We start from the raw sequence: 23,902 nt of genomic DNA, 5'->3' as shown, positions 1-23,902 counted from the left end.
GAGCAGGGTCTCCAGTGGCACCCAGAGCTGCTGCCTCTGGCTTTCTGCTTCAGGGCGTCGGTCCCCTGTCTCTGCCCACCTTCTCAGTTTGGAGGCCACCACCTGCTCCATGTCTCCAGTCCTCACAATTCTGAGAAGAGTTGTTGATGTTTCGGTGTGTTCAGACTTTTACTGCTAGGGCAGGGTGGTGGCTGTGGCTCTCTTACCTGATGGCCTGGAAACGAGAAGTCTGCAGAGTAGTTTGGTTTTATTTTTATTAAAATCTAAAGCCCTTCCATAATCCTCAAACATGCAGAGACACATGGACACAGTGGCTCTGGTCAGGGTAGGGGCTCTTCAGTTGGCCACCGTCCCAGCCACTCAGGATTCTTGAACATGTTATGTTTGCTTGTTTCACTTTTTTTCATAGTTTTCCAAGACAGGGTTTCTATGTGTAGCCCTGGCTGTCCTGGAACTTGCTTCAAACTCAGACTCACAAAGATCCACCTGCCTCTGCTCCCTGAGTGCTGGAATTAATGGCGCGTGCATTTCGTTTTTTTAATTAATTTATTTTACATGCATTGGTGCTTTGCCTCCATGTATGTCTGCGTGAGGGTGTTGGATTCACTAGAGATGGAGTTACGGACAACTGTGAGCTGCCATGTGGGTGCTGGGAATCGAACCTGGGTCCTCTGGAAGAGCAGTCAGTGCTCTTAACTGCCGAACCATCTCTCCAGCCCCAGCATGACACAGGTCTCCAGATCTAATGAGAAGCCTAGACTAGATGACCCTCACCCGCTGTTGGAAGGGAAGTTTCCCCGGGAGTTTTTGGCGCATAGTGTTCTCCTGGTGGTGATGCCCGCCTCTTCCTCCTCTCTTCTTTCCCCTTCCTCCTCCTCCCCTCTTCCCTCCATCCCTCCCTTCCTCTCCTTTCCTGTAAGTGCTCTTTGCATTTTTGGTCTGTCTAACCCAGGCCCTCGACCTGTCATTTCTCTCCACTTTCTCACTCTTCTTCCTACCACGGCGTCTTGCTTTTTGCCAAGTGTCTCTAACCTCGTGATCTGCCTCCAGATTTTTCTCCCTGATCACCCCGGCTTTCCCAGTATCAGTTTCTGAGGACTCCAGCTCTTGTGTCATTCTCTCTCTTGCATTTATTTTTTTTTGGGGGGGGTTGTTCAAGACAGGGTTTCTCTGTAGCTTTGGAGCCTGTACTGGAACTAGCTCTTGTAGACCAGGCTGGCCTCAAACTCCCAGAGATCCGCCTGCCTCTGCCTCCCGAGTGCTGGTATTAAAGGCGTGTGTCACCACCGACCAGCTGTTGCATTTAATTTTTTTTAGAAAATTTTTTTCTTCCTTTGAGATATGTTCTCATCACCAGGAAACCTAGCGTTCAGGAGGCAGAGGCAGGCGACTCCATGTAAGTTCGAGGCAGCCTGGTCTACAAAGTGAGTTCCAGGACAGGCAGGGCTACACAGGGAAACCCTGTCTTGGGGGGAAAAAGAGAATGAGAGAGTCTCACCATGTAGCACTTGGTGAATCAGAACTCACTATGTAGACCAGGCCACCTCCAGCTTGCAGAGATCCCTTTTTCTCTGTTTATAAAGTGCTGGGATTAAAGGTGTATCAACACACCTGGTTTTTGTTTATATTTTAAAAAGTTTAAATAGCTGAGTAATACATACTGTTTTATAATATGCAGACTATTTATTAGTGAAAAGTGAAAGCCATCCTTTTCTTGCCAACTTTCCTCCCTAGAGGTACCCATTGCTATTCCTATGCCATGGATTCTTCCAGAGCTTTTGTAGGTTATTTTTACGGGCACTACATTCCTCTGGGTTAAGATATGTAAATATATACAGGATCATGCTATAAATGCTCTCTCACAGCCTGCTTTTGTCTTACTAATTTATTCATTGATTTATTTTCAGAACAAATGCCTCTCGGGAACTCTTTTCAGCCAGTACTATTGGCCTGCCTATTATTTTAGTGGCCTCGTGGTATTCCAAAGGTTGGATTGAGCATAATCAATTTATTTTCCAATGATAAATATCTCAATGGTATTTATTTTATTTTATTTTATTTATTATGTATGCAGTGTTCTGTATGCATGTTTGCCTGCACGCCAGAAGAGGGCACCAGATCTCATTATAGGTGATTGTGAGCCATGTGATTGCTAGGAATTGAACTCAGGACCTCTAGAAGAACAACCCGTGCTCTTAACCCCTGAGCCACCTCTCCAGCCCCTCAATGGTATTTTAAAACAGTGATGTATGTGTCTGTGTGAACATATGCCATGTGTGTGCGGGTGCCCATGGAGGCCAGAAGAGGACTTCAAACCCTCTGCAGCTGGAATTACAGGCAGCTGTGAGAGCCTGTCTGGGTACACGGATCTAAACCCGGTCCTCTGGAAGGGCTCTTAACTGCTGAGCATCTCTGCAGCCGCTCTCGGGCATTTGAGCGTAGTGAACATTTGAGCATAGGGAGCATATGACTGTTTCAGTGCCTTGATCTATTTTGCTTCTTGTTGCTGTGATAAAACACTTACCAAAAGCAACATGGTTGGGAAAGGATTTGTTTCCTCTTACAGCTACAGTCCATTATGGAGCGGAGCCAAGGCAGGCACTCAAGGCAGGAACCTGGGGACAGGAAATGGAGCTGCTACTGGCTGGCTCTTCATGGCTCACTAGCTGCCTGGCTGACTGTCTGGTTTACTTCCCTTTAGATTTATCTTATTTTATATGTATGACTGTTTGCCTGCATGTATTGGGTCCCCTGGAGCTGGAATTATGGATTGTGAGTCTCCATGTAGTTGCTGGGAATTGAATCTGGGTCCTCTGGAAGAGCAACAAGTTCTCTAAAGCACGGAGCCATCTCTCCATCTCAGTTTGCCTTCTTATACAACCCAGAACCACCTGCCAAGGGTGGCACTGCCCATATCAATCATCAGTCAGGAAAATGCCCTACAGACTTGCCCATAGGCCAGTCTGATGGAGGCAATTCCTCAGCTGAGGGTCCCTCTTCCCAGCTGACTCTAGTTTGTGTCAAGAAGACAAAAATCAACCACCACAGGGCTCATTTGCAGAATAAAGCCCTAGAAGTGAGGTTTCTCAGTGCGATGAGTATGGTTGGGGCGGGGGGGGGGAGAGAATGTGAGCACATAGATGCTCGCCACGGCACACATGGAGGACAGAGGACAGCTCGTGGGAGTTGGTTCTCCTTCTACTGTGTGGGTCCCAGGAATCAAACTAAGGTCGTCTTGCTGAGCCATCTTGCTGGTCCTGATTTTCTTCTCATACAAGCGAAGCCATTCTTTATGAATGGGGGCACCGCTAGCATCAGTTCGCGGCCCACCTCTGAGCTGGAATTGGAATCAAGTTGTGAATAGCAGTAGGGTACGCAGACATGCTCTCTGGATGATTCTGTGCAGGCATGTATTCCTGTGGGAGGGTAGCACTGGGTGTGGGAGCTTTCCAGTCAGACCACCAGATGGGAGGGAATGAGCCTCAACATCTGGTAAGAGGCCCCACAATAATCCACCTACCTGAGAGCATCCATAGGGATAGGATGAGCTGTATGTAACACATGCCCGACCTAGCTGGGACTTAGCGGAGCCCCTGGTCACATCAGGGACCGAGTATGTATGTGAGTGCACAGATCTGTCTGCTGTTGCCTTTATGCACCAGGCTTGACTGTGAGGTCACTTCTACCATCCTGGAACCCATTCTACTGGGCGACACATCCAGCACTTCCATAGAGAACTCTATCCAAGCACAGCTAGCCCCTTAGCTGACAAGCAATACATTGTGAGGGCACTGACATTCCCTTTTCTTTCCTTTTCTAAGGTGAGGGTGGGGAGCATCAGAGTTACAGTGGGCTCTGGTGAGAGGTCAAGGGTGACTGATTGATAACAAGGTTAGCCCCTAGTAAGTACCTGTTTGACAACTCTGGGCTGTGTGCAAAATGCACCAAATTCTTTCTCCCGGGTCCTTAGAGAGGCCATGGAAGGTAGGTGTGGTTATTACCTTCTTAACGGAAAGATCGCATGTGTGTACTTGTGGATTGCAGTCAGAACCCTGCTCTACATCCTGTGCTCCCAGAAGTGGAGCCAGGAGGATAGCATGTTGCAGGATGCTGGGTGAGATTTGTATTGATGACATACAATGGGACCATGTCAGTGACACCGATGGCCCAAGGTCCCTACCACCCGTGGGGCGGAGAAGAGGTACTTGGCTACATACTCTGTTTCAGGCCTTTGGATGCCAGTAGGATAAAGCTCCAATTCCTGACCCCTGACCCCTTCCCTGGATTTGCATCAATCTCTAATGCCCTGTTTTTTTTTTTCTTCTTCTTCTGATTTTTGAAGGCAATTGAGGAATATGAGTTGGAGAAGAAGTCTTTAAAAGAGAAAACTCACGGCAGCCTGGGAGACAGAGGCAAAAAATCCTTTCTCAGTCTGAAAAGTGCTTTTGTGGGGTTTGGTTTTTTATTCTCTTAAGTTTAGATCCTTTTCAGCATTTTTGTTTTGTGCTAGCATGGATCGCAGGGCCTTGCACGTGCCAAGCACTTGCTCAGCCACTGAGAAAAACCCCAGTTGTTAATTTTTAATCTTTGAAATGCAATTGAGTTAGAATCCAGAGTTCTACCTGAGGATAGCTTTTGTCCTCCTCTGTGGTAGCCTTCCATTAGACCTGACACTGAACGAGGAAGGAGGGAGGGACAAGACCATGCCGGGCTATCTGCTAGGTGACATCACACCAGGTGCTTTGATCCCTGCTTCTTTATAAAGCTCCACCTGGTGGTGCCACACACACACACACACACACACACACACGCACGCACGCACGCACGCGCGCGTGCGCACACATACACACACCCAGGAGAGTCCTGCTGGGGAGGAGCTTTCCTGGTGCAGAGTCTTGTCTTCCCTTCTGCTTCTGAACAGATAGGCCAGTCCAGCAGTCTGACCGTCACCAGGCAGCCCTCTCCCAGTAGCAGGTGCAGCCACTGCTTTTTCATATTTAACTTCTCCTCCATTCTCAGCCAGGAGACCAAAGGAAGAGTCACCGATATCCTGCAAAGGTTCGGAGCTCCGGAACGCCAAGGTGAACCTGACAAAAAGGGTAAGAGCCCAGTGCCATGTTGCTGTACCAATGGTTTCTACCATGAACAAAATGGGTTTTATTCTTCAGGAAGGAAGATTTGGTGTGTAGATAGCGACTCACAGAGAAAGGCAGGGTTCACTTTTTCAAAGATCTGGCAATACTTTAATTCTAGAATTGCTCATGTCACTCTTGAAAGGGCAGAGCTGAACCCAGCCTCTGCAGTTAGAGTGTCTTAGAGTTCTGTGTCTGTTACTGTTAGAGCTGAGGCATCTCCGCTTAGAGAGAGTCCTCCAGTTTCACTGCCATGGCACCACACAACTCCATGTGCCTTCTCCACAGAGGGTCCCATGTCACCACTCACCAGCCAGGCTGGTTATGGTGATCATTGTGGATGTGCCAGGAAGCGGAGATGATGGTCCAGGGCCATGCAACACGTCAAAGGACAGGCACAGCTCTCCACTCAGCTCTCCAGCCCAAGGCCAGCCCGCTTTGTTGCCGGCAAGTCCAGTGACAGCTGTCCTTGTCAAGAGTCACAGCACAGGCTAGGGGTGTGGCTCAGGGGTAGAGGGCTTGTCTAGCATGCACAAAGCCCTGGGTTCTGTCTCCAACATTGCAATTTTTTAATTTCAAAAAGAACCCCAAAAATGGGTATTTAAACTATCTAGATCACCTGTACCGAAAGCCTTAGGAAACAATGCATTATCTTTTCTGACAAAATAATTTACTATATTAATTTTGTGTGTATGGGGGAGCGGTGCACATGCCATGGCACACATGTGGAGGCCTGAGGACAACTTGCAGAAGCCAGTTCTCTATCTACCTTGTAACTCGCGGGGCTTGATCTCGTGTCATCAGACCTAGTCGCTGGCATCCTCGCTCGCTGACCCATCTTGATTGCTCGTATTTCCATTATCTTTTTATCACCTTTAACTTAGTAAATTCCGAAACAGCACAAAGCCCGGTGGTTGGGTCTGAGGTGAAATTGCCTTACACGCATTGATGGTGTCTGAGTATAGTTGTCCTGCCTGAGGTGGCATATGGAGAATGGCAGAGTGACCTCTGATTCAGGATCAGCACAGTCATTCAGCAAGCTCTTCTCTCACTGTCCCCTTCCATGGCCAAGTTATAAAAGTAAACAGCTAGCCCAGCACAGTGTATCAGTAGGTGCTGTGGGCTGATGGTACTTGCACCCCTCATTCCATTTTCCTGCATTGTCCCATCTTTTTTTATCAACTGTCATGTTTGCATTTGGTTATAAAATTTAATTTAATGATATATATTAAGTAATGTCATATATTGAGACAGTTACATTCTTTGATAAATATTACTGTTTTAAGAAATTCATGCTAGCTGGGTAGTGGTGGCACATGCCTTTAATCCCAGCACTAGGGAGGCAGAGGCAGGCAGATCTCTGAGTTCAAGGCCAATCTTGTCTACAGAGTGAATTCCAGGGCAGCCAGGGCTACACAGAGAAACTCTGTCTTGAAAATCATGCTAAATAAATGGCACAAAGAGGCAGAGGACTATGTGCTCTGAGATATTAATGACAATAATATTGAAAGTAATGAGGGAGAAATCAATTAGCATGTAGCAGTTTACATGATAATTTTGAGAACAGTATACACATACATACACACATGCATACATACATAAACATAGACACACACACCCTGAAGAAATCTAGAATAAGGCTAGGTGTCTAAACTAGGACATAAAAGTGTGTATGTGTTGGAGAGACAGGAGGGAGAGGAGGAGGGCTAACATAAATGTATTTGGAAGTCTTTGCTCAGAGCTTTAAGGAAAGCAGAGCTGACGCAGCAGGCATCGGGGAGTGGTGCTGGGGTCGGGGAGCTCTCGTTTGCTCCCTGTCTGTGAGTCTGTTGCGCTGTGTGTAGAGGGGGAGGCATGTTCTTGTTTTAAATTGTCAAGATGATGGATCCCATTTTCATAGTATGCTTTTTTTTCTCGTCAGAAAAGAGCAGATAAAAACCTGCTGGCAGAACTTCACCAACACCCCCCGTTTGATGAAACGAAGCCCAACAAGCTTCCCAATGGCGTGGACTTCTGCGATATGGTGGGCAATGTGATCCGGTCTGAGAAAAACCCGTTTAGTGGCAAGGTAAGGAAGAGAGCAGGGAGCCAGCTCACTCCAGCTGTACAGGCGCGCCTGCCGAGGCAGAGGACTCTACTGGAGGGGCAGAACCCGTTGTCAGTGCTGGCAGCAGTGCTTTTACATCCTGAGCTCTCTTGCCAGCCCTTGCAGTGTGTTTTGATCATGTGTGCTATTAAAAAAACCAACTGGAGCAAGTACCTTCATATCTACATGTCTGTCTGTGGGCTATCTGCTGTTCTCTCAACTGCTCTGTGGCACGTAGGTCAGCCTGACTTCGATCACTTTCCAGTCAGAACAATTCTGCTTTGGGTGTGGAGTATTCCCCAACAAGGCTCGTGCACAGGGCTCTGGAGGGAAGAGTGATGATGCCCCAAGATGCTTCATGCTTAGGTGAAGCAATGCCAGAGGCAGGCGACAGCTCAGTGGAGGTCTACAGAAGAAGACGGTCAGACTTCTCTTGGTGACCCTGTGGCTAGGCCTCTTCATCTTTTATGGCTGCATGATCTCTTTCCCCCAAATGGTTCTGGTCATTGGGCCTTAACTAGTCAGCCCTCCCTCCATTCCCGGGACTCGCATGGCAGGCAACTGTACTCGCTGCTACACCCCCCCAGTTATCTCCCTGTCTCTATCTCTCTTCTTCCCTTCTTTTTTTTTTCCTCCCCTTTTCCTCCTTCTCCTTCCCGCCACCTGCCTGTGCTGAGTCCCGCCTGAGTGAGATGAAGACCGAAGGCATGTGATCCAGCGGCAGACACACAGGCGTCCCTCAGTCATAGATGCTGTATGGTGGGGAGAGCATAAGCTGAGTTTGTGTGTAACTGTTTTCATTTTTGACTTAACGTGTATTTATTACTGATTCAGCAGAGTCTCGTGGCTTTGCCCTTTGCCTTGTGTCATAGATGCCTAGGTGACTCTCTCTAGAGTTGTGGGTTCCTAGTACTGGTTCTGCCGTTTGCTGGCCATATTACTTTAAGTCCTTGAGCTCTGCGGTCCTCAGTGTCCTGAACTATGGAGCCTCAGTTTCCTAGTATGTGATAATAATGTGTGCTCAGAGATTCTAGCCAGGTTAAGAGAAAATGTAATGTCACTTAGCATAGGACCATGAAAATCATGAGACTCACTGAAAAGTTAGGGTTTTTTTCTTTCTTTGTTTGTTTTTATATTTATTTATTTATTGGTTTTTGGTTTTTGAAGACAGGGTTTCTCTGTGTCGCTTTGTTGCCTGCCCTGAAACTAGCTCTTGTAGATCAGGCTGGCCTCGAACTCACAGAGATCCTCCTGCCTCTGCCTCCTGAGTGCTGGGATTAAAGGTGTGTGCCACCACCGTGCAGCTTCTTTCTTTGTTTTCATTGTTAGCAATTCAGCCCTCAGGAGGTTGGGACAAGGAGAATCACAAGCTCCTAGTACAGGGGACATAGTGAGGCCCTGTCTTGAGCAACAATAGCAGTAATAATAATAATGGCCACGATACTAATGTAAACTTCATTTCTTTTCAAGTCTTACTGTTTAGACAGAGAATTAGAGAAGTTTCTATCCTCTCCCTCCCTGAGCGCCATCTGGCTGGACAGCTTTTGGTGGCTGTTTCATGAACGGTACCAGGTAAATGTGAACCTGTGTCTCCTCCCTCACTGGCCTTGCCTTCTTATGGGACCAAGTCCTAAGTCCCTCTGTTCCAGTGAGTCACCTCTGCAGATTCAGCCTCTCACCTCCCTACTCCTGCCCCACCCACGTACCTGAACCTCAGCTCCCCTGAGCTTGAGCAGTTGGTCAAGTAGCGGGTCCAGGACAGGGGAGAGAGGAGAACGTGGGACCTCCTGGCCCAGACTTAGGAGTTTACCTTCCCTGACACTCCATACGTGCTGTGTAAATATGGACAGCAGACAAACAGCTCATTCCTCCACCTGTGGGTTGTGACCCCTTTGCAGGGGTGGGGGTGGGGGTCTCAAATGACCTTTCCCGGGGGTCACATATCAGATATTTACATTACAACTCATAACAGTAGCAAACTTACAATTATGACGTAACATTGAAAATAAGTGTAAGTTGGGGGTCATCACAGCGTTGATAACCCTGCTCTAGCAAGTAAGACTTCTGAGGTGAGATCAGTGCTTTGCCTGAATCGCAGACCCCTGCCAGGTGTGGTGGTGCATATTCAAGGCCAGCCTGGGGTCTCCTGGTGAGGCCATCTCTGATAAAACAACAAACAGAAAGAGAAAGCGTGGCAGCCCCTTGGCAGCTGCAGCAGGCATGCTGATAATTCTCTGTCTCTCACCTGGCAGCCAAACAAGGAGATTCAAAACAAGCTGTTTGACCGAATAGCCCGAAATTACGCCTTCCTGTTGTTCAAGACAATCAGGTCCCACTATGAAGAGGCGCTCATAAAAGTGAGTATAACAAAACATTCAAGTCTAAAACAGTTTAAAAAAAATTAGACATCTCACCAGGCAATGGTGGCATACGCCTTTAATCCAAGCAATTGGGAGGCAGAGGCAGGTGCATCTCTGTGAGTTCGAGGCCAGCCTGGTCTATAAGAGCTAGTTCCAGGGCTGGAGAGATGGCTCAGTGGTTAAGAGCATTGACTGTTCTTCCAGAGGACCCGAGTTCAATTCCCAGCAACCACATGGTGGCTCACAACCATCTGTAATGAGATCTGGCGCCTCTTCTGGCCTGCAGGCATACAGGGAGGAAGAATGTTGTATACATAATAAATAAATAAAATCTTTTTTTTTTTTTTTTTTTTTTTGTTTTTCGAGACAGGGTTTCTCTGTAGCTTTGGAGCCTGTCCTGGAACACCCTTTGTAGACCAGGCTGGTCTCGAACTCACAGAGATCCGCCTGCCTCTGCCTCCCGAGTGCTGGGATTAAAGGCGTGCGCCACCACCGCCCGGCCATAAATAAAATCTTTAAAACAAAACATTTATAAAAAAAAAAAAGAGCTAGTTCCAGGGTAGGCTCCAAAAACTACAGACATTTCATAGATCCTGGATAAAGTACATAAATGAGAAATTCACTGAGGAAGAAGTATGGATAGGAGAAAAGTTTAGTCACAAATCAAAACAGAAATAAAAATAATAATTGAACTCCCTGGAGCTGGGGGTGTTGCCCTGAAACAGTGCTTCTCAACATGCGTGAGATCCTAGTTCAGTCTCCAGCATCACGCAGAGAAGAGAAGAGAGGAGAAGACCCCCTCTCAGCCTGTATAGTGGTTCACACCTGTAATTCCAGCATTCAGCAGGCAGAGAGATGATTCACGTAAATTTCTGGGCTGCATAGTGAGACCTTGTCAAACAAAGTTCAATTGATCCTGTTTGGGGTGGATAGGCATAGGGAGATGCATGCGTATGCAGTGTATATATTTCCATATCTTGCTGTTTCCCTGGCTGTGCTCAGAAGCACTGAGCGTTAGAACACTGCGGAGGTGTGCTGGGAAGGCAGAGATTGCTGGCTGAGCAGAGTCTGGTTCCTGAGGAGTGTCCTCAGTGACACCTGGAGATGGGGAGATGAGGAGGCAGCCCAAGACAGAAAGGAAGGTAGCCTGGTGTTGGGAAGGAATTTGGTCACCGGTTCTTGGCTCAGCCAGGCCTCTTTTCTGAGGGCAGAGACACTGGGACTGATGCTGAGCTCTGTTTCCTCCCAGAGGCTCCCATCGCTTCTGAGCAAAGCCCTGTACACCAGCTTCTGCTGCTGCTTCCCCCAGTCCTGGTTCAACACACATGAATTCAAGTCAGAAATTTGTAACACCATGGGCCTGTGGATCTCAGGTGAGAGGGGAGGAACTTCCTGCCAACTAGGGAAGGAAGGTGGTGCAAAATGTTTCCCACCAGAGGCTGGGTGTGTTTTTCGACTAGCATCAAGACAGTCTTCCTGTTGTTTCCTTATCAGTGGAGTCTGAGCTTGGTCCTACATACCTGCATATATGCATCCCTGGCTATGGCAGGGAGTTTGTGAGTTCAAAGCCAGCCTGAATTCATGGCAAGCCCCTGCTTAAAAAAAAAAAAAAACACGAATACAGCAGCCAAAATGAACTGTAAACAAAGTTAAAGCTGGGCGTGGTAGCACACACCTAACACACCTGCAGTCCCAACACTTGGGAGGCAAAAGCTATGAGTTTGGGCCAGCCTGGGCTATATGACAAATATCAGGCTGACCAGAGTTACTTAGACCTATCTCAAAACACCAGAGGGGAAGAAAGAGGGAAGGAAGGAGCAAGGGAGGGAGAGAGATAGAGGATGAGAATGTGAGAGAGTGAACTGAGCCGCAGTCCCAATTCCCCTTTCCTTGTAGGCAGTTCTGAGACATGGCCGCCTGACCTGAGCCTGTGCCCCACCACGTCTGCAGGGAGCGAGGCAGCAAGTGTCAGTTCAGCCCTGTTAGTTATCCGTATGCCACGGACCCCAGAGCAGCAGGACCCAGGTGGCCCCATAGTCCACTTCAGCACATATTGCGCCAGCTTCACCTTGGCTTTCCCAGATAGCTTCACTCCTTTCCCCCACTTCCCTATCTCAGCATAGAACCTTCCTGAGGTCATTGAATGCTGTTATTTTTTTGTGAGGATTTTTGTTGGTCAGATATTGTGCAAAACAGGCAACTTTGACATTTTATGTTGGGAGCAAGAAGTACAACAAGGTCACTGCCTCATAAGGAGTTTTGTCACCATGGTTAAGCTCTACAGCATCCAGTAGGAAACATGGCTGGATCACAGAGGAGGAGCCGAATGCTTTGGGGGACCCCTGTGCAGGCTGCCTGGTCTTCACTCTCTTCTTTCCACGGGGAGTCACACGGAGCACATTTACCTACCTGCCAGGGAGAGGTGTGATGCCTCTGCCCAGGAGAAGCACACCAGAGATTCACGACCAAGGTTTTCATTCAGGGTCATCTTGGAGACACCTCCATCTATCTGGGATCTCAGTTCTGGAAAGCTGGTGTTTAGCCAAGCCATACTGTCTACGGACAGCCCAGGAGGAATAGCTCACTCATTAAAAAGTAGTTTTGTGTCAGTGTAAGGAACTGTTTGCTGGCTGCGTTCCCAGACACTAGCCAAGGCCTTTCTAAGCCTTGGGCTTGCTGGGTGAACTCTTCGCCGCACACCCTTTTAGCCCTCTGAACATGAAGGGTTAAAGAAGTTCAAGAGCAAACAACCGAGTATCATGCTTTAGATCCAGAGTTGTTCCCCTCCAAAGCTAGGTCTTGGGTCACTGTGGTAACCTGTCTCTCATTTCCCACCTTCTTCCTGCTGTTCCTTCTCCCTGGTCCTGCTTTTGCCTAACTAATCACTAGGAATAAACCTCCTGTCTCCTATTCTCGAGTGGAGGCAGCAGCATGGCACAGTGGCTCACGTTTCTCCAGTGACCCTTGGAAGCATCATTTCTGGCACTAAGCCTGAGAGTGTGTTGAAGAACCTTTGCTGAGCAGTTATTCACTGCTGCCCGGTCCATTGGGAGGCCCTGGGGATGTAGACCTAGCCCTAGCCCCTGCCCCTGGGGAAGGGAACTCTTTGTTCAGCAAGAACAATGGGAGGCAAACAGGAAACTGGGCAGCTGCAGCATCTTCATTAGGGCTGTCATGGGGTCACATGCCCAGGCAACAGAAAGCGGCAGGGCAGATGGCATTGTCCCCATTCCTCAGGTGAGGAAACTCCCCAGAGAGGGAGTGACAAGGCCAGAATAATGCTGGTAGCAGATCTCCAGTTCCCTGAAGCCATCAGGGAGACTCAAGGCCTCTGTTCCCCTTGTTCTGCTCCATTTTCATTAGTGGAAGTGTCTGTTACCCTCTTGGCTTCTTCTAGGGACGTATCCTTGCCCAAAGAGCTATGACAATTGGGACTACTCAGAGCTGGATCCGGAGAGGTTCCGGAGAGAAGAACTGATGTTACACAGCAGTCGACTTATAAAGGGTAAGCACCAAGCTCCAGCCCTGTCCCTTCTGCCCCTTTCACAGTCCAGCCACAGTGTAACCGAGGCAGAGTACCAGGGCACTGATGTCCCCAGCAGGTTTTCTCTCATAGGCTTCCAGGTTAGCCATCAAATGAATACAATACCAGTGTCGCTGAATATGGGGAGTAGAGTTTTACATTTGGTAGAAAGGCTGGGGACACCCAGTTCTGACACAGGGATTGCCTAGACCATGAGTTCCATCCGTAGAGCTATAAGCAAACAAGCAAATCTACCCTCTTGTCTGTCTGTTCTCCCATACTGTATCAGGTCTGTATGTACCAGTATCATCTACGAGCCTGCGTGTTCTACACTGTATGGGTCTGTATGTTCTAGTATCGTTTATGTGTTGAAATACGAGCGGTGGGCTGTGTCCCGCCACCCGGCTAGCTTTACCCAAAATAATTACACGGAAACTGTATTCTTTTAAACACTGCCTGACCCATTAGTTTCAGTTTCTTATTGGCTAGCTCTTACATATTGATCTAACCCATTTCTATTAATCTGTGTAGCCCACGAGCTGGCTTACCAGGAAAGATCTTAACCTGCGTCTGTCTGGAGTGGGAGAACCATGGCGACTCCTTGACTCAGCTTCTTTCTCCCAGCATTCTGTTCTGTTTACTCCGCCTACCTAAGGGTTGGCCTATAAAATGGGTCTAGGCAGTTTCTTTATTAATAAGAAATCATTCCCACATCATTTCCCCTTTTTCTGTTTAAACAAAAAAGAAAGGCTTTAACTTTAACATAGTAAAATTACATATAGCAAAACAGTTATCAAGCAAGAATTACAGTTACAATATTTATATCTATTTTATCTTTTATCATAACTAAGGAAAACTATAACTATTCATTCTTCAACTCCATCAAAGACTCCAGAAGGATATAATACTACCTAAGTAAACAAGAAATAAGAAAACTCTAGAAATGACAGAGACATCTCGCTGCCTGGACAGTCACCCAAAGTTCTTTTGTACCGTTGGGGCATCCATCTTCAGCCTTCAGGCCCATAGTATCCAGCAGACATTTTCATGAAGTAGGAAATTCCAAAGACAGTTCAGTCACTTTCTGCTGTATCCTGCAGAATGTCTCGCAGACTCTTTCATGAGTCAGGAACCCCGAAAGGCCATCTCACCTTTAGGCAAGTTCAGCAGTCCTCTCTCTGCAGGTTCTCTGTGTCCGGTTTATGCAACAGTCCAGGCAAGAGCAGTTTCTTGCCCAAATGGCTATCAAACTCCATAAGGATCCTTTTTGATGCCCATCTTCCTCTCGAAGTAGATTGGTGCCGCCAGGAGCAGATATGTCTCATTGTCATGAAAAGTCCTAAGTTATTAAAATATTTTAAATGCCATATTCTGTAGCCTTTGAGAGATATGAAGAATGCCTATCTGAAATATATCTCTATATATCTAGAAAATCTAAGTAACATGACTACAAACTTGACTATTATTTATGATTATCATCAACAGCCTATATTTCCTAATTATACATTACATTTTAAAAATGAACTACACAACCTTATTCAAGATCAGAAATACATATACATATAATAAAATTGACCTTAAATCTCTATCAATAAAGCAAAATCTATATTAATGCAAATTATTCATATCTATATCATATCCCCCTTTAAATGTAAAAGAACATTTATAAACAATATTTTGGGAATTATGGGCGCAGTTTTTTCTCTCCAAACTGCTTCCTGCTGAATGGGGGCGTCGTTAATTAGGTCATTTAGGGTGTAACCTGGGTGCCAGGTTTATCTCAGTTGCCAGTTGAGTGAAGTAATTTTTTGAGGGTGTTCACAGGAACTTTTCAGGAGGTCGTGGTCTATCATACCATATGGGGATAGATGCAATCCACAGGGTCTGGTCCTCTGTGAAAACAAAAGAAGACCCTTTCCAAAGCATCATATCCTTAGACCCAAATTTTGAAATCGTAATACCCTTATATCCATCCTGGTTTAGCTTGGCAGCCCATGTAATGAAATGTCTCTCTGTACTTAGCTCCTTCACAGTCAAAAATTTTAAAGAAAACACAATATACATAATCCAGACTCTCTGTGAATTTTTCATTTTTACATGGCTTATTTTTCTTTATTTATTTTAATCTCTTAACTATCTGTACTCTGTCTCTTTAAAGACTTAACTTTTTTAAAAAAAAAAACATTAACTTTATTTTGTATATTCTCTTTCTTTTCTCTCCCAAGTCTACGTACATTCATCCAACAGTGTGGTCTTTTATGTCTGAATCTGTATTATTGTGAATCTGTAATTTTTTTTTTACTATCCAGGAGCATTTCTTAAAATGTTAAGCAGTTCTTAAAAACTTAAGTTGCACCATGTACAGGTAATACGGTAATAAGGTACAGCCTGTTTCTTGCCCAGTCTAAACCTTAACTGAGCTGTTTTTATGGTAATTACGATAGTTCCTGCCTGAGACCAGCACAGTTCATCATGGCGGAGCCGAGCAGCTCCTGCCTCAGAGCCATTTGGTGCCCCTGAGCCACACACAGTTCCAGGCACACAACAGTCCACATTGCCATCAACCAAGCTGTAGCACATTATTCCAAATGCTCCATTTAAAAGCTCTGTCTCCCGCAGGATCCAGACAGAGATCGCATTGGTGGCACAGCCCAGAAAGTCACACTTTAAAATGACGCAGCTTTTTTTTTGCTGCTGTTGGTGATTTAGGAACTCTCTCTACAGCAAGCCACCAACAAACAGCCAAAAGCTGTGTTAAACTCTGTTTTTTTCTGTGATAAAAATTAAGCTCTCTCAGGTTTTACGTGGAGTTCATTAGCACGTTGGGAGCCACTCTGTTGAAATACGAGCGGTGGGCTGTGTCCCGCCACCCGGCTAGCTTTACCCAAAATAATTACACGGAAACTGTATTCTTTTAAACACTGCCTGACCCATTAGTTTCAGTTTCTTATTGGCTAGCTCTTACATATTGATCTAACCCATTTCTATTAATCTGTGTAGCCCACGAGCTGGCTTACCAGGAAAGATCTTAACCTGCGTCTGTCTGGAGTGGGAGAACCATGGCGACTCCTTGACTCAGCTTCTTTCTCCCAGCATTCTGTTCTGTTTACTCCGCCTACCTAAGGGTTGGCCTATAAAATGGGTCTAGGCAGTTTCTTTATTAATAAGAAATCATTCCCACATCATTTATGAGGCCTGTGTATTCTATGTTCTATCCAGTCTGTGTGTTCTAGTATCATCTATGAGACCTGTGTGTTCTATACTATATGGATCTGTATGTTCTAGTATCATCTATGAGGTCTGTGTGCTCTATGCTCTGTCAGGTCTGTGTGTTCTAGAATTGTCTATGAGGCCTGTGCATTCTATACTTGATTGGGTCTATATGTTCTAGAATTGTCTATGAGGTCTGTGTGTTCTATACTCTATCCAGTCTGTATGTCATACAGTAGAATATGAAAAGCTAGTTAAACCGGGCAGTGATGGTACACTCCTTTAATCCCAGCACTTAGGAGGCAGAGGCAGTGGATCTCTGTGAGTTTGAGGCCAACCTGGTCTACAAGAGCTAGTTCCAGGACAGGTTCCAAAGCTACAGAAAAACTCTGTCTCGAAAAGCTAGTTAATAGGAACCTAGGAGTTTACTGGCGCCTGGGACCTGCTGGAACCTCTGGGTGCTATTTCATCTCCATGACAGTCAAGTGAACTACAGGAGACACATGTGTGTCACCACTGAGGACACTGATGGCCAGTGGAGTAACTTACACAGTCCCAACTTTTCTATTTCCCTCCCCATACCATGTCATAGACATGTTTTGGTGGCATTCACCTCCAATTCAAGCACTTAGGAGACCGAGACAGGAGTTTGAAACCAACCTGGTCAATTACAGAGCAGAAAATTCTACTGCCCACTTGTCATCCACCCTGTGAGCACTCTGACTACAGTTCATTGGCGTTGCTACTTCACCTTGGTGGCTAGTTTAAGAGTCTGTGAAGGTCACGTCACGTCGTGTCTGTGAGCCAGGTCTTGGGCTGAGATTGTCTCTGGGCCTGTGAGCCTTGCCCCTCCTCCCTATCCAAGGGCAGAGGCAGGCAATTGAGCCCCAGCATGTGGATTGCAACTGCCTTGGGTAGAGACAGGGCACGGAGGCCACACGGAGCAGGGCCAAGATAGCTCCTGACACTGGCCATGCAAGACGTCCACACTGAGATTTGAAGGTCAATGTTTCAGACAGCTAGAGGGTGTAGTAATAGGAGCGGTGGGGCTGCATCCCCAGCACCCCAGCCGCCTGCTAGCTTCTGCCCCAAAATAACAACACACAAACTGTATTCATTTAAACACTGCTTGGCCCATTTCTATCTAGCCTCTTCTAGGCTAATTCTCACATATTAATTTAGCCCATTTCTAATCATCTGTGTAGCGCCCCTACGTGCGCTTACCGGGAAGATTCTAGCCTACGTTCATCCTGGGTCGGAGCTTCATCGCATGCGTCTGGCCTGGCGAGGGGAGCATGGCGTCTCTCCTGAGGCATCTGCTCCTGAGAGGAGAGCTATTGAGTCTCTGAGCTCACTTCCTCTTCCTCCCAGTATTCTGTTCTGTTTACTCCACCCACCTATGTTCTAAGCTATGAGCCCAAGCAGTTTGTTTATTACTTAGCCAATGAAATCAACAGATTGATAAATGACACTCCCATATCACTTCCCCTTTTTCTGTTTAAACAAAAAAAGGAAGGCTTTAACTTTAACATAGCATAATTATATATAACAAAACAGTTATCAAGTAAAAATTACAATAATCTTTATCATAACTAAGGAAAACTATAACTATAACTAACTATTCTTTAACTCCATCAAAGACTCCAGAAAGATACAATATTACCTAAGCAAACAAAAAGTAAGCAGCTTTTAAAACTCTAGAAATGACAGAGACATCTCGCTGCCTGTACAGTCACCCAAAGTTCCTCTGTACTGTTGGGGCATCCATCTTCGGCCTACAGGCCCATAGTTTCCAGCAGACATTTCCACAAAGCAGGAAATTTCAAAGGCAGTCACTATCTGCTTGACCTGAAGAATGTCTTGCAGACTCTTTCATGAATCAGGAACCCCGAAAGACCATCTCACCTTTAGGCAAGTTCAGCAGTCCTCTCTCTGCGGGTTCTTTGTGTCCAGTTCATGCAACAGTCCAGGCAAGAGCAGTTTCTTGCCCAAATGGCTATCAAACTCCATAAGGATCCTCTTCGATGCCCATCTTCTTCTTGAAGTAGATTGGTGCTGCCAGGAGCAGAGTGACTCATTGTCATGAAAAGTCCTAAGTTATTAAAACATTAAATGCCATATTCCGCAGTCTTTGAAAGATATGAAGAATGTCTATCTAACTGAAATGTATCTCTATATATCTAGAAAATCTAACTAACATGACTACAAGCTTTACTATTATCGATGATTATCCATTAACAATCTATATTTCTTAATTATACAATACATTTTTAAATGAACTACACAATCACAATACCTTAATCAAGATCAAGAAATACATATACATATAACAAAATTGACCTTAAAATCCATACCAATGCAAATTATTCATATCTATATCATATCCCCCTTTAAATGTAAAAGAACATTTATAAACAATATTTTGGGAACATGGATGCAGTTTTTTCTCTCCAAACTGCTTCCTGCTGAATGGGGGTGCTGTTAATCAGATCATTTAGGGTGTAACCTGTGTGCCAGGTTTATCTCAGTTGGCAGTTGAGTGAAGTAATTTTTTTGAGGGTGTTCACAGGAACTTTTCGGGAGGTCGTGGTCTATCATACCATATCGGGAAAGATGCAATCCACAGGGTCTGGTCCTCTGTGAAAACAAAAGAAGACCCTCTCCAAAGCATCATATCCTTAGACCCAAATTTTGAAATCGTAATACCCTTATATCCATTCTGGTTTAGCTTGGCAGCCCATGTAATGAAATGTCTCTCTGTACTTAGCTCCTTCACAGTGAAAAATTTTAAAGAAAACACAATGTACATAATCCAGACTCTCTGTGAATTTTCCATTTTCGTGCGGCTTTATTTTAATCTCTATTTCATTTCTTTTTACTTCTATTTTATATTCTCTGTATATCTTTTTTTAAAATATTTATTTATTATGTATACAATGTTCTGTTTGTGTGTATGCCTGCAGGCCAGAAGAGGACACCAGATCTCCTTACAGATGGTTGTGAGCCACCATGTGGTTGCTGGGAATTGAACTCAGGACCTTTGGAAGAGCAGGCAATGCTCTTAACTGCTGAGCCATCTCTCCAGCCCCCATCTCTGTATATCTTTGACCTAGAATAACTCTGTAGACCAGGCTGTCCTTGAACTCTCAGAGATCCGCCTGTCTCTGCCTTCCAGGCATTGGGATTAAAGGCGCATGCTACCACACCTTGAAGTCACAGAGGTCAATCTCCCTCTACCTCCCAAGTGTTGGGATTAAAGGTGTATACTACCACACCCAACTACTCTCTTTCTTCCTTATTTTTGTTTTTTACTTTAAGAATTTTAACTTTTAGTCTGCATATATTTTAACACTGTAAATCATTTAAAATTTTTCTTTGTCTTTGACGCTCTCTTTACTGTATCTCTGTTTTTCTGACCACATGAGTCTTTAATGTACCAAGCAATATCAGTAAAACTAAAGCCGTGGCTTTGCCGGTTAGATGTAGCCCATTCCTTAGCTTTCCAGCCTCATGACTGAGGTACTGGCTGTAGCCATGTTTATAGCCACAAATCTATGGCGTTTCAAGGTCCCTGCCAGCCAGCCAGCTACAACAGACAACACTCAAGTCCTCTCTCTGTAGCTGGCCCTCCTGCCTCAAACAGTCAGAGTTTGCCCTGGCAGGATGGCCCAGAAAGCCGGCATTTTTAAACGTTGCAGCTTTTTTCCTGCTACGGCTGAAAACTGAAAAGCATGTGTTCAGCTTTTCGTCAACAGCGTTTAAGTGTTTCGTAGCAGGACCTCTTAATGAGCTGCAGGGTTTTGCAGCTAAAGCTGAGTCAGGAAAGCCTCTCTTAGATGAGAGTGCTTGCTTGCCTCTAGCAAGCAGAGCAGACCCAAGAAATTGCCACATGAAACATGCTTTACTCTATTCTTTTCCAAGCTTTCTCAGGCTTTCTGTGGACTCAGTTATCCACACGTCTGGGTGCCATTTGTAGTAATAGGAGCAGCGGGGCTGCATCCCCAGCACCCCAGCCGCCTGCTAGCTTCTGCCCCGAAATAACAACACACAAACTGTATTCATTTAAACACTGCTTGGCCCATTTCTATCTAGCCTCTTCTAGGCTAATTCTCACATATTAATTTAGCCCATTTCTAATCATCTGTGTAGCGCCCCTATGTGCGCTTACCGGGAAGATTCTAGCCTACGTCCATCCTGGGTCGGAGCTTTATCGCATGCGTCTGGCCTGGCGAGGGGAGCATGGCGTCTCTCCTGAGGCATCTGCTCCTGAGAGGAGAGCTATTGAGTCTCTGAGCTCACTTCCTCTTCCTCCCAGTATTCTGTTCTGTTTACTCCACCCACCTATGTTCTAAACTATGAGCCCAAGCATTTGTTTATTACTTAGCCAATGAAATCAACAGATTGATATATGACACTCCCACATCAGGAGAGAAACCCACTGGTGTAGACGCTGTGGTTAAGTCAACTGGACCCTGCAGCTGAGCCAGGTCCCCACTGCTGGTGAAGTTTTAGTCTCGTCTTGGGGTTCCACGGAAGAGCCTGGCTGCAGCGTCAGTCTGGAAATCGTAACAGCCCCTGCTTTCCCAGGACCAGACCCTGCCTCTGTCACTGTCCTAAGCAAACACATGCTTTCCTCAGGCAATGGGTCAGGCAGGGTTTCTCTGTGTATCCCTGGCTGGCTTGGAACTCCTCTGTAGACCAGGGTTTTTTTTTTCTAAGGGGGGAGGAAAAAATAAATAAAAGAAAGAAACCAGTTCTTAAATTGTCTTTATTTCTGCATCCAAGGATTAGCTATACTCACTTTTTTTTTGTTTTGATGCATTGAAGGTTTAACAACTTGTCGTATTGTCATATTGGTAGTTTTTCTTAGTTTTTGGTGGTTGCAGGGCTCAAACCCAGAACTTCAGCTCATGCTGATCCTGAACTCTGACCCGGCAACACCCTAGTCCTAGATTTTCTTCTACTTTTGTTGTTGTTTTAATTTTTTTCTATTAATTTTGTTTAGATTTATTTTATGTGTGTGAGTGTTTTGCCTGCATGTCAGTCTGTGTGCCACATGCGTGTGCTTGGTTCTCACAGAGGTCAGAAGAGAGTGTTGGGTTCCCAGGAACTAGAGTTCCATATGTTTGTGGCCACCCTGTGGATGCTGAGAATGACCCTCTGTAGAGCAGAATGTGCTGTAACCACTGAGCCATCTCTCCAGCACTGGATTTTCCTTTTTAGACTTTTAACCCAGTCATGCCTTGTGGCATACGCTTCTAACCCCAGCACTTGGGAAGCTAAGGCAGGAGGACTGCAAATTAAAGGCCAACATGGACCCTATAGATTTCAGGGTCAGGGCTAGATAGTAAGACCCTATTTCAAAAGCAAATGAACAGAACAAGTGTAGGAGGAGGCAGGGGGCCGGGTGTGATGGCACACACCTAATCCCAGCACTTGGGAGGCAGAGGCAGGTGGAGCTCTGTGAGCTTGAGACCAGCCTAGTCTGTCAACAGCCAGAGTTACATGGTAGAGAGACCCTGTCCCCAGCAGGAGAAGTCAGGACTACACAGAGAAATGCTGTCTTAAAAACAAACAAACAAATGAAACCATTTTCTTTGGGACTTGGCTTAGTTTTGTAGGAGTCCGGGATTAGTTTTCTGTGAAGGCACTGTGACTTTGTTTTGTTATCTGTGCACCGTGCCCTGTACATGTGGCCTTGTAGGCATTATTCTCTGCTGGTTCATCAGCTCTGCCTCATTGAGCAGAGGCCCATGCTTGCCTGGGGCCAGTTCTGTTTCTGGTTCCATTACCAATGCTTTTAGGATTGTCTTAGGCTGTAACTTGAGGGGCCTGCCATTCTGTAACATGAGGGCTGGCTTGTTTGGGTTTCTGTCCAGTCCGGTACCCCACAGCCAGCAAACCCCAAAGAAAATCACACAGAGGACTTCATAAGATTGTAAACTGATTAGCCCATTAGCTCAGGCTTCTTGCTAGCTCTTATAAGTTATATTAACCCATTATTCTTATCTATGTTAGTCACGTGCCTCGGTACCTTTCTCAGTAGGCAGCTCACATCTTGCTTCTTTGGTGGCTGGGCAGAACTGAGAGGAATGGGCTTCCTCCTTCCTAGCATTCTCCTGTTTTCATCACCCTGCCTCTACTTTCTGTCTGGTTGACCCACCTATACTTCCTGCCTGGCCAATCAGCATTTATTTAAAATATGATTGACAGAATACAGACAATTCTCCCACAAGCTCACCTGCAGTGGCCAGACACCACAGAACAGCTTTTCTGTCTCCTAGGAAGAGAGTTCTCCCTCATCACTTTTAAGAAAACCTCCACGCAGAAGGCAGAACAGAACAAAAACAAGAAATTCTATCACCTTCCGGTAAGCAGAGAACACAGACCTGTACCCTGAACTACACAGGGCCCCCGAAGCTGCTACAGCCCTGGGTTTCCTGGAACACCTTGGCCGTCTATGGAAGGCATATCTCTAACCTGTTCTACTCCATTTGCTCAGAGAGGGGTCTGTTAGGCTCCAGATTATCCACTTATGGAAGGAGTATGGGGGACAACTACGGAAACGTGAGAGGAGCAGACCCAGTCCAGGTTGACCCCCAGATGTGTAGGCTCCAGGCTCACATCTGGGTCTCAGTCCTTCATCTCTGTCTGTGTCTCCCCCCACCCTCTTCTTCTCCCCTTCTCTCCCCATCCCCTCCTGAGAGTGGAATCTAGATCCTGCTAGGCAAACATCCTGCTACGGCACTATAGATGCAGCTTACAGTGGCTGCTGATCCCCTTCAGTCCCATGCTCAGAGCTGTTTTTCTTGGCCCCCTCTAGAGGATGCTCCTGATGAGGCAAGCTCAATCCCCTTTCTTTCTGAGCATCCGTGTGCTCTGGGCATCCCTCTGACCATGGCCATGTCCACACTGACCTTGAAGCTCTAGGTCAACATGCCTTTTCCTGATGACCGAGTGTCCATATTGGACACCGCATGAGGCTTGATGCCAGGTTATATGCCATGTGTTTACTACCTGGGCCTCAGCACAGAGATGATGCAACCCACCTCCATATTCCATGTGCCTCTTGTAACGGTCTCCCATTCTCACTGAGGGTTTTTTTGTTAGTTGAACTTCTCCCTCTGCTAGTATGTAAACTCTATGAGGGAGGGGCTGTCTCCTGTCACTGTCTGGACTCCTTTATCATCAAAGGTAGGCCTGCCACCAAGAAGGCACTCCATAGGATGTCTTCATGATGGTCACCCTTTGTAAGCTCTGGGCCCTGTGCTTAGCATGCGATGGAGATCTCTATCACTCCTGCCCCAAGCACAGGCAGAACAGGCGTGGCTGAGGCAAACTGTCAGTGTTTGGGCACTGCCAGTCACTGTGCCCAAAACAAATAGGTTTCTTTGTACTGAAACACAGAAAGCCTTCTGACATTTATTGCAAGAACCCAGCTGAGAGTTCCCATCTTCTGTCCTGGAAATAGAAATAATCAAAACCTGGAACCTTGAAAGCAGCTGAAATTTGAATGGCAAACCAGGACAGAGGGAGTATTTGGATGTACTGGCGATAGAGCCTCTCACCATGAGCAGACAGTCCCCATCTG

The 23,902-nt window shown here is 46.1% G+C and overlaps 1 protein-coding gene across 1 annotated transcript in view; it reads left to right on the top strand.

Annotated features, from left to right (window-relative positions):
- The window catches only part of Fam227a (family with sequence similarity 227 member A), a 56,292-nt gene that overhangs the window by 12,154 nt on the left and 20,236 nt on the right, over positions 1 to 23,902 (top strand). Inside the window, exons 4-11 of the mRNA XM_041672547.1 lie at positions 4,343 to 4,412; positions 5,020 to 5,099; positions 7,054 to 7,200; positions 8,689 to 8,790; positions 9,471 to 9,575; positions 10,828 to 10,951; positions 12,976 to 13,083; positions 22,596 to 22,681. Of these exons, the coding sequence (XP_041528481.1) occupies positions 4,343 to 4,412; positions 5,020 to 5,099; positions 7,054 to 7,200; positions 8,689 to 8,790; positions 9,471 to 9,575; positions 10,828 to 10,951; positions 12,976 to 13,083; positions 22,596 to 22,681 (822 nt within the window). The remainder of the gene's footprint in view (positions 1 to 4,342; positions 4,413 to 5,019; positions 5,100 to 7,053; positions 7,201 to 8,688; positions 8,791 to 9,470; positions 9,576 to 10,827; positions 10,952 to 12,975; positions 13,084 to 22,595; positions 22,682 to 23,902) is intronic.

This window comes from Microtus oregoni, unplaced genomic scaffold, assembly GCF_018167655.1.
Source record: "Microtus oregoni isolate MIOR12 unplaced genomic scaffold, Mior012 000022F_ref0000154, whole genome shotgun sequence".
Taxonomy (NCBI): domain Eukaryota; kingdom Metazoa; phylum Chordata; class Mammalia; order Rodentia; family Cricetidae; genus Microtus; species Microtus oregoni.
Note: the sequence above shows the minus strand (reverse complement) of the source record. Positions and strands in the feature narration are given on the sequence as shown.